General features: G+C 62.8%; 1 protein-coding gene across 3 annotated transcripts in view; it reads right to left on the reverse strand.

The window, feature by feature from the left end:
* INPP5A (inositol polyphosphate-5-phosphatase A) overlaps window positions 1-10141 on the reverse strand; it is a 179590-nt gene extending 169449 nt beyond the window's left edge. The window contains exon 1 of one of the 3 annotated variants that reach the window (XM_060285981.1): window positions 8604-8710. Coding sequence is in view for 2 of the 3 variants with exons in the window: in XM_030832149.2 (XP_030688009.1) it covers window positions 9808-9882 (75 nt within the window). In the remaining variant the exon portion in view is untranslated. Of the gene's footprint in view, window positions 1-6608; window positions 6627-8603; window positions 8711-9807 lie in introns of those variants that run through there. The other 2 variants (XM_030832149.2, XM_060285980.1) reach the window with 2 other exon arrangements.
* Window positions 10142-12441: the final 2300 nt, after the last annotated feature.

Here is a 12441-nt window from a genome sequence, read left to right on the forward strand (position 1 = left end):
TAGCTAACCAAGACACTGGTCCAAGCGGACCCCAGTGCGGCCCCCTGCAGCTGGGCCCTGAGCACTCGCACCCCTGCCCCCGAAGGACGGCCAGGCCCCAGCAGGGGGGCTGCACCCCCAAAGGCCTCCATGAAGTCCAGCTGCAAAGAAACGACCGCCAGGTGTGACACAGACGGCAGGAGGCCGGGCCAGGCTGGGGACAGACCTCTCAGAGCCTGAAGACCTGTCACCTCTGCGCTCACACAAGGTTTTCCCTAAAGGAGGAACAGGCCAAAGAGGCACCTCTCGCTCTTCTACCACGAAGTCTCTGGAAACACTGGCGTCTGACGCCCACCCCACCGTCCTGCAGGGGCACTTCCTCACTGGGCCTCGAGCCCAGACCAGGACAGCCGCGTGCCTGCCAGGAGGTGACGCACCTGCAGGGCTGGGCTTCTGTCCCACAGGCAGGCGACCTTGGGCAGCTGCACGGAGATGCTCCACCTGAGAGCATCCCCGCTGCCCAGGTGAGGGCCCCGAGGGATGGCAGCCGGGCAGGTGGCGGGCGATGCACCAGCAGGCCTATCGGAGACATTCTGAGACCTGTACTGGGCTTAACAGCCACTCAGCCGGGGGAGAAAGGCAAAGGGGAGGGGGTGGAGGACAGCCCCCCAGATGGGCCATCACACCTCAGGGGCTGGGAGAAAAGAATTCCCCTGGGAGAGGCACGGTCTGCCCCTAACCTGGGGTGGTGTCCCCCATGTCCGGGGACAGTGGGCGGGGAGGACACCCGAGTCCCTTCCAGGGAGCCCTCGCCACCACTGCCCCCTCGAACAGACTAGTCAGCACCCTCCAGGGAGGGCGTGGGACTCGGCCAGCACGCCAGCCCTGCAGGGAGACATGCCGTCCCACCATCCACACCGGGCTCCGCCGTACAGCGGCCCCGCCCTCGCCCCGCCTCCCCCGCAGAACTGTGCTCAGAGGTGCGCCGTGACCACAGCCCCCTTCTGTCGGGGCAAAGCAGGCCTCTTGGGGGGGATTCTGGCACCCTCTGCCCCCCCCCGGAAGTGAGAAGGGCGACAGCCCCAAGGAGTCACCCCTGTCAACCCAGTCAACAGTTTGCCAAAAACTGTCACAAATATGGCAAACCGTCCATCTGAGTGGGAGGCCTACTGTTCAGAAGCAGAGGCCACAAGGACATTCCGCCCACACCCACCATCAAAGGGACGTCAGCACGAGTGGCCCCGCGTGGAGGGGCCGGAGCACACTTAGCTGGAGCCCACGCAGCCAGAGGCGGGAAGTGGAGCCGCCGCTCTGACAGCAGGCGAGCGGTGCCCAGAAAGGGTAAACGTTCACCCGCCACACGACCAGGCCTGGCACCCAGAGGCTGCACCCTGCCGCGCGCAGCAGCCCAGCCGGGAACAGCCCCGAGTCCGCTGCCGGTGCCTCCACCCACGAGCGCTCAGCAGGAGAAGCACCACGAGGGCCACGGACTGTCGGTGCTGCAGGATCCGCGGTGAGGGCAGGTGGAGGGGAGAGCCGCCCAGGGGCTGGGGCTGAGCTCTGAGAAAGGCCAGGAGGGCAGCGTTTCAAGCTGGACCGTGGTGACAGCTGAGCGATGGCAAACATTTTCTGAAGACCATCGAACCGTACTCTTACGCTGGGTGAACCGTGCGAGATGCAAATCGTGCCTCCACCAGACTGTCCCAGCGAGAAGGAAAAAGCAGCCGGAGCCCAGGCATCCACCTCCGAAAGCGGCTCTAACACTGGTCCCCCGGTGCCCGCGAGGTGCCAGGCCAGTGGGGCACGCGCCTTTCCCAACTCAGTCCCCGCCCAGCTCTGACAGGGGGGTCCAGCAACCAGCAGGCTGGCAGCAACTCTGGTTCCCTACAGCCACGTCCGCTCTGCCCCTTGCGCTCATCAGGGCAGAGCCCCAAATCCCGCCCCTGCACTGCTGGTCAGAGGCCAGCACAACCGAATGTAATGAAACATGACAAAAGCCCCAAGCTGGTAATTACTGGAGGTGGGGAAGGGATGTGGGGCGGACAAGGCAGCAGAGCTGGGCACGGTGACCCGCGCCGGGAGGGAGGTGCGATCCTGCCTTCCCGGGGGCTGGGGGGCTCCTGGGAAAAGAGGGGTTTAGGCCAAAGCACGGAGACGCGTGTTCCGTCCGGGCAGCGGGGACCGGGACAGCTGCAGGTGCTCGCGGGAGGCGAGGGCAGGAGCCACACGTCAGGACCGCAGGCGGGGAGCAGCCCGAGCGCAGCTCAGCCCTGGACACAGGTGAGGACAAGACTGCCGCCCATGGAGGCCCTGTGGGGAAGGAGAGGACGGGGCCCCGCCAGCACAGGTGCCTCACGACCGCCAGGGCATCCATTCCCTCCTTGCCCCGCTGCGGCCAGTGTGCCGCTGTCACTCCACACTCCCTGACGTGCAAATGGCCATAAAAAGGTGAATCACATGCCCCGTCACGTGTACACAGAGGTGGAGCTGTCCTGCGTCCCCGCTCGTCCCCGCAGACCCTGGAGTGCACCGTCTTGGACAGGCACTAAAGGTGGAGCTGCCCTCCACCGAGACCCAGGCCCAAGCCGGGCCTTCTGCTTTCACAGCCCTTTCAGTTCCTAGAATAACTGCTCATCATTCAGAGGCCCTGAGAGGCGGGGCAGAAAAGGAGGCTGTCTGAGGGCTGTCTTGAAAGCAGGGCTGTGGCCAGACTCTGCCGAGGGGGGACACGGGGGCCCCCGACCTCCAGGATGCGGCTCCAGACACCAGCTCCCGTGCTCGCAGGTCGGACGAGCCGGGAAGGCCAGCACGACGTGAGTGACCGGGCCAGGATGCGCACGAAGAGGGAGGAAGACTCAGCGTGGGCTCTGCAGTGCCGGAGACCCAAGAGGTGTCCTGGGTAGTTCAGACGGGGCCAGAGCTCGGGGCGTTCTGCTCAGCAAAGGACCAGGAAAAAAAGGGCCTAAGGTCACGATGACCCATCATGACCCCACAGCCATGCTTCCAGAAATGGAGTTGGCTTATTCTTACTCAAGGGAAACCCAGAACTCCTTGAGCCTGGTCGGCACCAGCGTGCTTCCCTGATGGTCAAGGCACACCGTCAGCCGGGGAACTCCCTGCTGTGTGAGAGCACCAAGACCAGCCGTGGCACAAGGCTGGTCCCTCCCTGACCTGCCCCAGATCCTCAGATGCCGACAGCTGTGCAGGCTGAGCCGCCTCCCGGGGCATCTCAGCTCAGGTGTGCATGGCGCACGCCATGCCTCCACGGACCTCACTCACCCTGCTCACCTCCTCCCACGACGGAGCCGTGAGCCCTCCACACTGTTCCCCGCCCCCCGCAGTGCAGCAGATCCAAGGGGATGCCCCGTCCCAGGGCCACATCCATCTCCCAAAACAAACCTTGTAAACTCAAAATTTAAGGTTTAGAAAACAGGTCTAATCACCAGAGGCCAAGCAGACGCAGGGACCATGACTAAACAAGGGCCTGGATGCTCCCAAACAGAGGCCCACGTGTGCCCGGCCTTCCCCAGACGCACAGGGACGGGGCTCCCACAGGCTACCCCGCCCGCTCCAACTCTGGAGTCACACGGCTGGGTGGTGGCCCTGTGCTGGTCCCACACTCCAGACATCCCAGACGAGCTGCTGCTTCACCCTCGCTCACCACCAGAGACGAGACCCGACGGCATTCTCGGCGGTACCTTCGTCAGGATGAGCTCTCCGACGAGCTCAGAGCCACGCTGGGAGTGGACCTGCCCAGCCCCGGCCTGCAGAGGAGCTCACGTCTGGACACTTCTCAGGCTCAGACAGGAGAGTCCCGTGTGCCCCGATTACCCGAAGCAGCAACAAAAGAGAGAACCCGAAAGTCACGTCCGTGTCCACCTGGGCCACTCGCCACATTCTCTCCACTCCTCTCCTCCCCGGGCCCACGATCATCCTCCTTCAGCTCACTCACATCAGAAGGGTCCCCCTCCCCCCCCCCCCGTATAAACACAGGGAGAGCAGGGCCGCATCCCGAGAAGTGACAACAGACAGGTGACCGAGACTCCGCTCAGACCCTTCGTTGCCTTTCTGACTAGCCTCCTGGCCCTGTGCTGACCCCCACCTACTGGACCCCATTCCTGGACCAAGCTCACCTCCCAACAGGAGATGCTCCCGCCCGCCGGGGCAAACACTGAGGAGGTCAACATTTAAGGAGGCACCCCACCCTAGTCCCTTAGCAAGCCCTGCCCCCTCCCCCGGGCAGCCTCCCCGGCTTCCGCATCCCTCCCTTCGGGTCAAACAGGGGGCTCTTTAAACAAGGGCAAGCTGCGGGCAGGCAGGCCTGGTCCGAGTCCTGTAACTTCCGAATCAGACCCGACACACATGGCATCACCCCCAGCAGGGGCCTCTCTCCTCAGAAAGAGACTCCCACCAGAGACAACCCCAGAGCAGCAGCGCCGGCCCCTCCTCCCCTGCCCGCTCACTCCCAGAAGGGCACGCAGTCCACGTGCTGACGGAGTTCACGACGTGGGCCCAGAGCGTGAGCTCGCGGAGTGGCGCAGGCTGAGAGGCAGTGGACGTGAACGCGCCCCGTGTCAGCATCCTCCAGGGCTGTCCAGCAGGTCCCCCGGCAGTGCTCACTCCTCTGGACTCAGGACACGCAAAGCATTTAAGACTTCAAACCTAAGAAGTACCTCCCCCACCAGTAACCTAAACCCTCCCTCAGCATCTCCAGAGCCAGTAAAAGCGGGAAGCGCTGCAGATGAAAGCGCGCTCTCGCGGCCGATCCAGGGCCGGCAGAGATCGGGGACGAGGGCAGGAGGGACCACGAGGCAGGCATGGCCCCAGACGGGTGACCGCACGTCGGTTTAAATTCCAGCCGCGTCCAAGGCAGGCCTAACAGGAGCTCGTCGGGGCTGGGTGGGGGCTGGGCGGAGGCGTGCGGGGCGCAGGCACAGCCTCCCAGCGTGGAGGAAGCAGTTCTGAGACACCACCGGTGTGAGCCCACCGACTCCTCCGACCCCGCCACCCTGGGGACGGGACGGGCAGGCCCCCATCTACGGAGAGGCCCCAGCTGGGGCAAACAGACCAAGTTCCCACAGAGAAAGGACACTGAGATCTCAGGTCAGAGGCAGTAATGCCAGAAGAATGTGGAGACACCTCCCCGCGGCCATGCCCCCGCGGCCATCCCCACGGGACAGGGGCCGGGAGAGCCCAGAAAGGGGCTTGCGAAGAGGCCTGGCCCGCTCAGCCCCACCCCTGCCCCAGCACAGCAGAGCCCCTGGGGGCTTCAGGGGCTGCATGGACAGCAGAGGAACCGCCTCCAAAATTCGAAATTTGGAAAACCCAATGTCTTTGACGAGAACCGGCCCCTGCTTCACGGCACTGGCCGAAAGCGCTGGACCTTCCCAGGCAAAGGCAGGAGGAGGGAGGCGGTCCTCACTGGGTCTGGGTCTCCTCCCTGTGTCCTGGGCATCCACATAAGAGATGCTAGTGAAAGACCTGAGACTAGAGAAACTAACTCCCCAGGAGGCCGGGAGGTGGGGGGCCCAATGCAAGTCTTCGAGAAAAGACAGCTAACACCTGGCACCGGAGCACGCGGAGGAATCGGAACCCTCGTGCGCCACTGGTGGGAACGCAGGGCGGGGCCGACGCGGGGAAGCAGTGGGCAGCTCCTCGAGAGGCCACACACGCGCCAGCGCAGACCCAGCAGTCCCCACCCCAGGAATGTGCCCAGGGGAAGCAAAGCACGCCCACACGAAGACTTGGAAGTAAACGCCCACAGCAGCCCAGAGGCGCAGGCTGCCCAAATACCCATCACCTGGCGCTGGATACACAGCAGGGCACAGCCGTACAGTGGGACGGTGCTCAGCCACCAACAGGAGTGACGTGCTGAGCTCTGAAAACACGGTACCAGATGCAGAGCCCGCGTGCATGACTCCGCTTACGTGAAACATCCAGGACAGGCAGATGCACAGAGACAGGAAGCAGACTGGTGATCATTAGGGGCTGTGGGGGTTTCAGGGGAGATGGAGGGAATTGGGCGGGGGGGGGGGGCGCAGCTATGGCATACGGAGTTCCTTTTTCAGGTACAAAACAAATTCTACAACTGACTGCGGTGACAGTAGCACAGCTCTGATCACACACTAAAAACCACTGAGTCGTACGCTTTACACGGTGAAGTCCGTGCGTGCGAGTGACGCCTCAGTGAAGCCGTCACCAAACGAAATTCCTCAAAGAAGTGGAGGGATCCACACCATTAGAGCAAGTGAGAAGGCCCGGACCCGAGGCTGGCCCCGATGAGGCCCCAGCGGGCCCCCCGCACCCCGGGATGGACGGCGGAGGCCCTACACACACACGGGGCTGGGGCGGGGGAGACAGAGGACAAGTGCCCGAGGTGCCCAGCCCAGGGGAGGGGCTCGCGGACCCCCGACACAGAGCCACATGCGCAGCGAGCTGCCGTCCCCAGGTCCAGGCGGAAAAAGGGGCTGCTCAGGAGCTGGCCCGGCAAAAAGGGAACCAGCTCCAAACTGACGTTCAGCTCCGAATACGCAGCAGGACAACGGTCCTCCAGGCAGACACCCAAGAGCGAGCTGTGCTCTCAGAATCCTACCGCTTGGCTACGTCTCTTTCCCAAGAAACAGTCTTACCATGTAAGGGTGGGACTGAGTTCTGAAACGACAGCCTGCAAGAATCCACCTTCTCAGTTCACTTCTAGCAAAACAACAACGACAACAAAACCACGTAAAGAACCAAAAGCTAGAAACCTCCCTTGTCAAAAATCCAGCCATCTCGAGCAAAGCAATTAGGTATGCAAGCCTAGCCACCCCTTGCCAGCGACGGGGTGGGGGGTGGCAGCACAGCCCGACTGGGGACTGCCGTATAGAGCTCCGGGCTCTCTGGGGGCCCCCTGGAACAGGCCCAGGCAGCCCAGCCAGGCCAGGCCCCTCCCCGCAGGCTCAGGACGGGCCCCAGCTCAGACAGGGGCCCTGGAGGTCAGGGCTTCGGCAGGTCACGGCTATGCCCTCAACAGTGCAGCACCGTGGCTCGCTTTCCATCCCGCCGTCTCAAGCACGAACGGTGGAGCTTTCCGGGGCTGTGACATGCGATGACATCACCCTTCTGAGAGCTACTGAAACTGTCTCAGTTTCCACTTGCCTCAGGGTCCACCCACTGACCTGGCAGACACTGGTGGTTATGACCGACGAGACCAAGGACTCTGTGGGGCTCTCCAAAATTTCTAAGGGTGTAAGGGGTAAAAGTTTGAGAACCAATGTACTCCGGATGGTGACCACCCCCTCGTGTGTCACATCACAGGGTGAGGAGCGACCCGAGGGCCCTGTGTGGGGACTAAGGTAGCCGCACTGTCCCAGACCCAAGCAAGCCGGGCGGGCAGACGAGGAAAGAGCTGCCCGCCAGACGAGACGCCCTGGGGGTCTCAGGACGTCAGGGCCAAACCATGGTGAAAGTCCACATCCAGAGCGTTAACGGGATCGCCTCTGGATGGAGAAGAGGTAGTGAGGGGAGACCACGAAACTACGGAAGCAGATACGCATCACCCGTCACTTGAGCACGAAAGGCAACAGTGCCCGCCCTTCCCAGCAGGGCCCGTTTCTAACTCAGATCCCTCTTCCTCGGCCCGCCCTTCCCAGCAGGGCCCGGTTCTAACTCAGACCCCTCCTCCTCGGCCCGCACCCTCCAGGAAGAGGCCGATGCCACACACTGTGAGGCCTGGCCACACAGTGGAGCTTGGTTTCCAGACGATGAAACTGGGCAAGAACAAATCCCTGCCCAGGCCGGGCCACCGTCTGCACAGTGGGTCAACAGGGGCACATGCCACACAAAGACAGAGTCACCAAGCAGCTCTTCTGAAACCTACTATAAACCAAGGAGCTAAAATGTCCTTCACTCGAGAATCGGCTGCTCTCACCGGCCATGCTACAGGGGACTGGTTAGCACCCACCCCTGCTTTTCCAGGCCACTGGGGAAGAGCGGCCCCAGACCAAGCTGCACACATTAAGAAAGCTGTGGGTGAGGACAGATATGTCTCTACTGGCCCTTAAGTCAGAAGCCACCTTGCAGAATTAACCCACGCACTGCTTACCAAAACAAAGGTTCCTTCCCGATACAAACAAGATGCAAAACTCCATACAGCCTTTAAGAAAAACGAAGACTCAGAGAGAACCTGTTGCTAAACAAAAGTAAATGAAGGGATCCACTTTAATGCCCACAGAGAGAAGTGTGTGTATACAGTCGGAACACAACAAAAATGCTCTAACTTGGAATCAAAGATTACTGGAAAGAATGTTTGCACAGCAAAATTCTTCTCCCTTTGAGACTGAAATGCCCCCACCGTGCTTCATTTTCCTGACATTTCTGAGGCTTTGAAGCCACAGCTAACGGATCTGAATCATCTGAGTAAAACCATGTTAGCGTGGATGTTACTGCAAAGCCGAGAATAGAATGCTAAACATACAGACGCACGCCCATACCGGGCACTTTTGTAGAAAATGATCGATCGCGAAACTAGATAAAGTTGTCCCGTCTGTGCCCAAGTCAGAGGGCCCGCAGTTCATCTCCAGCAGGGAAGCATAATACATGGCGCTTGGAAGTTAAAATAAGAAAAACACAAAAACAGCGCCTACCTTTGATTAATAAAATCACACCTCGCCTGTACATGAACTTAGCCTACAGAAACATCCCACCCATGCTCGCTGCCAGCAAAGGGAGGCTCGGAAGAGGCAGGGATGCAAGTCATGTTTGCACCAGTGGTCTGCGTGGTCAGTGGCCGCACCCTCACCGCGGGAGGAGCTGGGGGAGGAGGGGGCGGGCAGTGCGAGGCCGCCTCAGGCTCCATCTGGGCCATCACCCTTTTTTTCTTAAACAAGCACGCCACTTGCAGCCACATTCTGCTTTATTTGGGTTGGCAGTATAAGTACCAACAGCGGGGTGGCACCGTGGCTGCAACGCCGAACTGGGTCAGCCTCCGCCTGCCTCGGGAGCCGGGGGAGCGCCGGGCCTTGGCAGACTCTTCTCCCAAAGGCCTCGGGTGCCTGGGTGGGAGGTCTCAGAAGGTAAAGGCCTTGGGCAGTCAGCATCCTTTTCTCTGGCCTTGAAAAGCTTCTTGCATCTTTCTCTTTAACAGACAAGAAACATAAAGTCCTCCAGGGCTTTCAACAGAAACCCCTTGTTTGAGAACTAGACAGCTACTAAGTTACAAGGTAAAACGAGGGTGCCTACACCTCCGAGCAGCCACAGACAGCTCTGCAGACAAAGCAAGCAGACGGGCAGGGGCGAGGGCCACGGAGGGCCGGGTCGGGAGTCACAGGCCAGAAGTCAGGGGCTGGGGCTCGGGAGACACGGGCTACGGTTTGGGGACCAGGATTCAGGGCTGAGCTTCTGGGGACAAAATTCTGTACCAGGGTTGGGACCAGGTTCAGGGTATGGGGCCCTCGGACTAGGGCTCGGGGGCCAGGATTTGGGGACCTTGGACAGGGATTAGGACTGGTGTTTAGGGACCTGGGTTCAGGGACTGGGCTCCGGGTTCAACCTATGGAGTGTGAAGGCTGGACCAGGAGACCAGGATTCCAGCGCCCAGGGCCAGGGTTCAGGGCTGGGGTCCTGGGTCCAGGGCTCAAGTTTCAGTGTCTCGGTTCCAGGGTCCCAGGGCTCAGGACTCAGTGTCTGGGTCCCAGGGTCCCAGGGTCCCAGGCTTCAGGCCCGAGTCCGGGGTCCCGGGGCTCTGGGGTCAGTGTCTGGGTCCCGGGATTTCGGGCTTCAGGACAGGGGTCCGGGGTCCCGGGGCTCAGGGTCCGGGGTCCAGGGTGCCGCGTCCGGCGCCGCACTTACGTCGTCGAAGAGCGAGCCCACGTTGGCCGTGACCAGCAGCACCGCGGTGCCCGTGGCGGCTGCCTTCCCCGCCATCGCGGCCTGGGCCGGGGTGGCCGCTCTTCGGGGCCGACCGGCCGGGGTCTCCGCGGGCCGCGGCGTCAGCTGCGCCGGGGGGAGACCCCGGGGCGCATCGCGGGCTCGGCCGGTCGGGCGGGGCCTGGCCAGGGTCCGGCCGCGCTCGCTCTCGCTCTCCGCAGCCCCACGCCCGTCGCTCTCCGCCCGCGCTCAGCGCGGCCCGCGCGCAGCCATTAGGATCGCGGCCGCCGGAGCTCCCGCAGCGCCGCCGCTGCCGATAGCTGAGACGAGGCCCGCCCGGGCCGGGGGCGGGGCGAGCGCGGGGGTGGGGCGGGACCGCCAGGGGGCGTGGCAGGCTTCGGGGGCGGGGCCTGCGGGAGGTGGGACGGGGATACGAGGGGCAGGGCGGGGCCCGAGGGGGCGGAACAGGGATGTGAGGGGCGGGGCGGGGCGGGGCGGGGATTTGGGGAGGGGAGGGGCATGTGGGCGGGGTGAGACTGCAGGGGCGGGGACTGCGGGGAAGGCGGAGAGGGTGTGGGAGGGGCGGGGTGTGGAATCGAGGCAGGGCCTGAGGGGTGGGGCCTGCGCGGGGCGCTCCTGCGAAGGCCTCGGCGCTCGCAGCCACGCTCCTGTCAGTCAGCGACTGCCCCGCCTTACCCCACGCCGCGGCGGCGCACTGACTCCTCCCGCACCCCATGACGTCATGGCCCTGCTTCGACGGCGCTTCTTAAAGGGGCCGCGCGCTGCTCCGGGCTCGACCGGGCGCGACCCCCTTGCTCCCGGGCAGGGGTTGCGGTGGGAGCACGTGGCTCTGTGCGGACTGCGCCGGACCCACGGAGAGGAGGGCGGCGAGGCCGGGCCGCCGGACCGGACGGCTGAAGGCAGCAGGCGCGCTGGGGTCGGTGGGGTCTCCCCAGCCCACCCTCCGCGCCAGGCCGTCCGCGGAAATGAAATGGCCACTGGTGACGGGAGACGCGCGGACAGTGCAGTGAAAAATGACAAGTAGCCACCAACACTAACGGTGGCACTAGGTTCTGTCCACCCGGTCTTTGCAGGTGACGTTGACCGCGTATCCAGGACGGTTCTCAAGGCTCTGAAGGCCCATCTCGGCCGCGCGGCCGCCTTTCCACGGCGCCGGTTTGGACAGTGTCCAAGGGGAGACGAGAGATGTGCGCGCTGCTCCCTTAGGGCAGGCGACACCACCACCTGTCAGGGCCTGGGGCGCAGGCCCTGGGCTGCGGGCCCTGTAGGGAAGGCATCCCCTCCTGCCTACAGCGACCGCTCAGCCTGACAACTTGAACCCATTTCACTTAAAACCACTGTCCCGTCCATGCAGCAGCTGTCGGCTGTGGACTGAATGTGTCCCCAGAATTCGTAGATTGAAGCCCAACCCCTAGTGTGGCTGCCTGTGGGGACGGGGCCTCCTGGGGGCTAATTCAGGATAAATGGGGTCTTAAGGGTGGGGCCCTCTTCCAACAGTGTTGGCCTCTCTATAAGGAAAGACCACAGAGCACCTGCTGTCCCTCACCCACAGCCTCCCACCCTGAACAGAGGACAGAGAAGAGGTCATGGGAACACACAGCAAGAAGGTGGCAGTCCACAAACCAAACACAGAACCCTTTGGAACAGCATCCCCGATTCTAGCCTCCAGAACTGTAAGAAATAAACCTCTCTTGTTTAGGTTGCCCAGTCTGTTACGGCAGCATGAGCTGACTGACACAGCATCTCTTGTTTTACTTTTTTACAAAAGCAGCACATGCCAGGGATGCCCTTAGCAGAAGCCAAATGCAAGGGCCTCACTGATGCCTGGGACCTATTTCCTAGGAAATGGCTTCGCCTCCTCCCCTCCCCTCCCCTCGAGCTGTTTTCTTACTCCCTCCCCAGCCCTCTGTGGCCCAGAAACACCACTGCCCACGTGCACACCGGCACATAGGTACACATGCGCTGGCGCGCACGCACACGCACGCACACACACACACACACACACTCACTCTGAGACTGCACCTAAATCAGAGAAAATTAACTAGAGAAACTCCAGCCCCACGGCCCTAGCTCAGGTCCCAGGGGGTGTCTGCGCTGAGCACCGGAGCTCCTGGCCTCTGCACATGTGCCCCCTCGCTCCAAGATGGCGCCCCTTCCCCCCTCTCCCAGCCGCCAGCGGGTCCTCCCTGCCCAGGGATGCCCTTACCCTTCACAGGGGAACATTTGCAGTCTGAGGCCCCCAGCAGCTGGGCCTCCTCCGTCTGGCCACCCGCTCTGGGTGGTTCCATCATCCACCATTTTCTCCCATGTCTCCACTCCCTTTGCTGCTAACCCACTCCTTAAAGTCAACCAGCCTTTGCCCCGGGACCCGGGGCCCCTCCCCTCCAGGCCCTCAGACCGCGCCTCTTTGTGCACGCAGCCCACTGGGGCCGTGCTCACCGTGATCGCTGTCTCCTGGTTCAGCCATGTGCCCGACCGCCGCACACGCCTGAGGGCAGAGCCACCTCGAACCCAGCGGGTGGCCGCACACCCCTGATTTCGCGCTGCCTCGTGGGCCCGCGGCCGTGTCAAGGCCATGGCAACCGTGTTCGTCTC

This window comes from Globicephala melas, chromosome 16 (genome assembly GCF_963455315.2).
Source record: "Globicephala melas chromosome 16, mGloMel1.2, whole genome shotgun sequence".
Lineage (NCBI taxonomy): Eukaryota > Metazoa > Chordata > Mammalia > Artiodactyla > Delphinidae > Globicephala > Globicephala melas.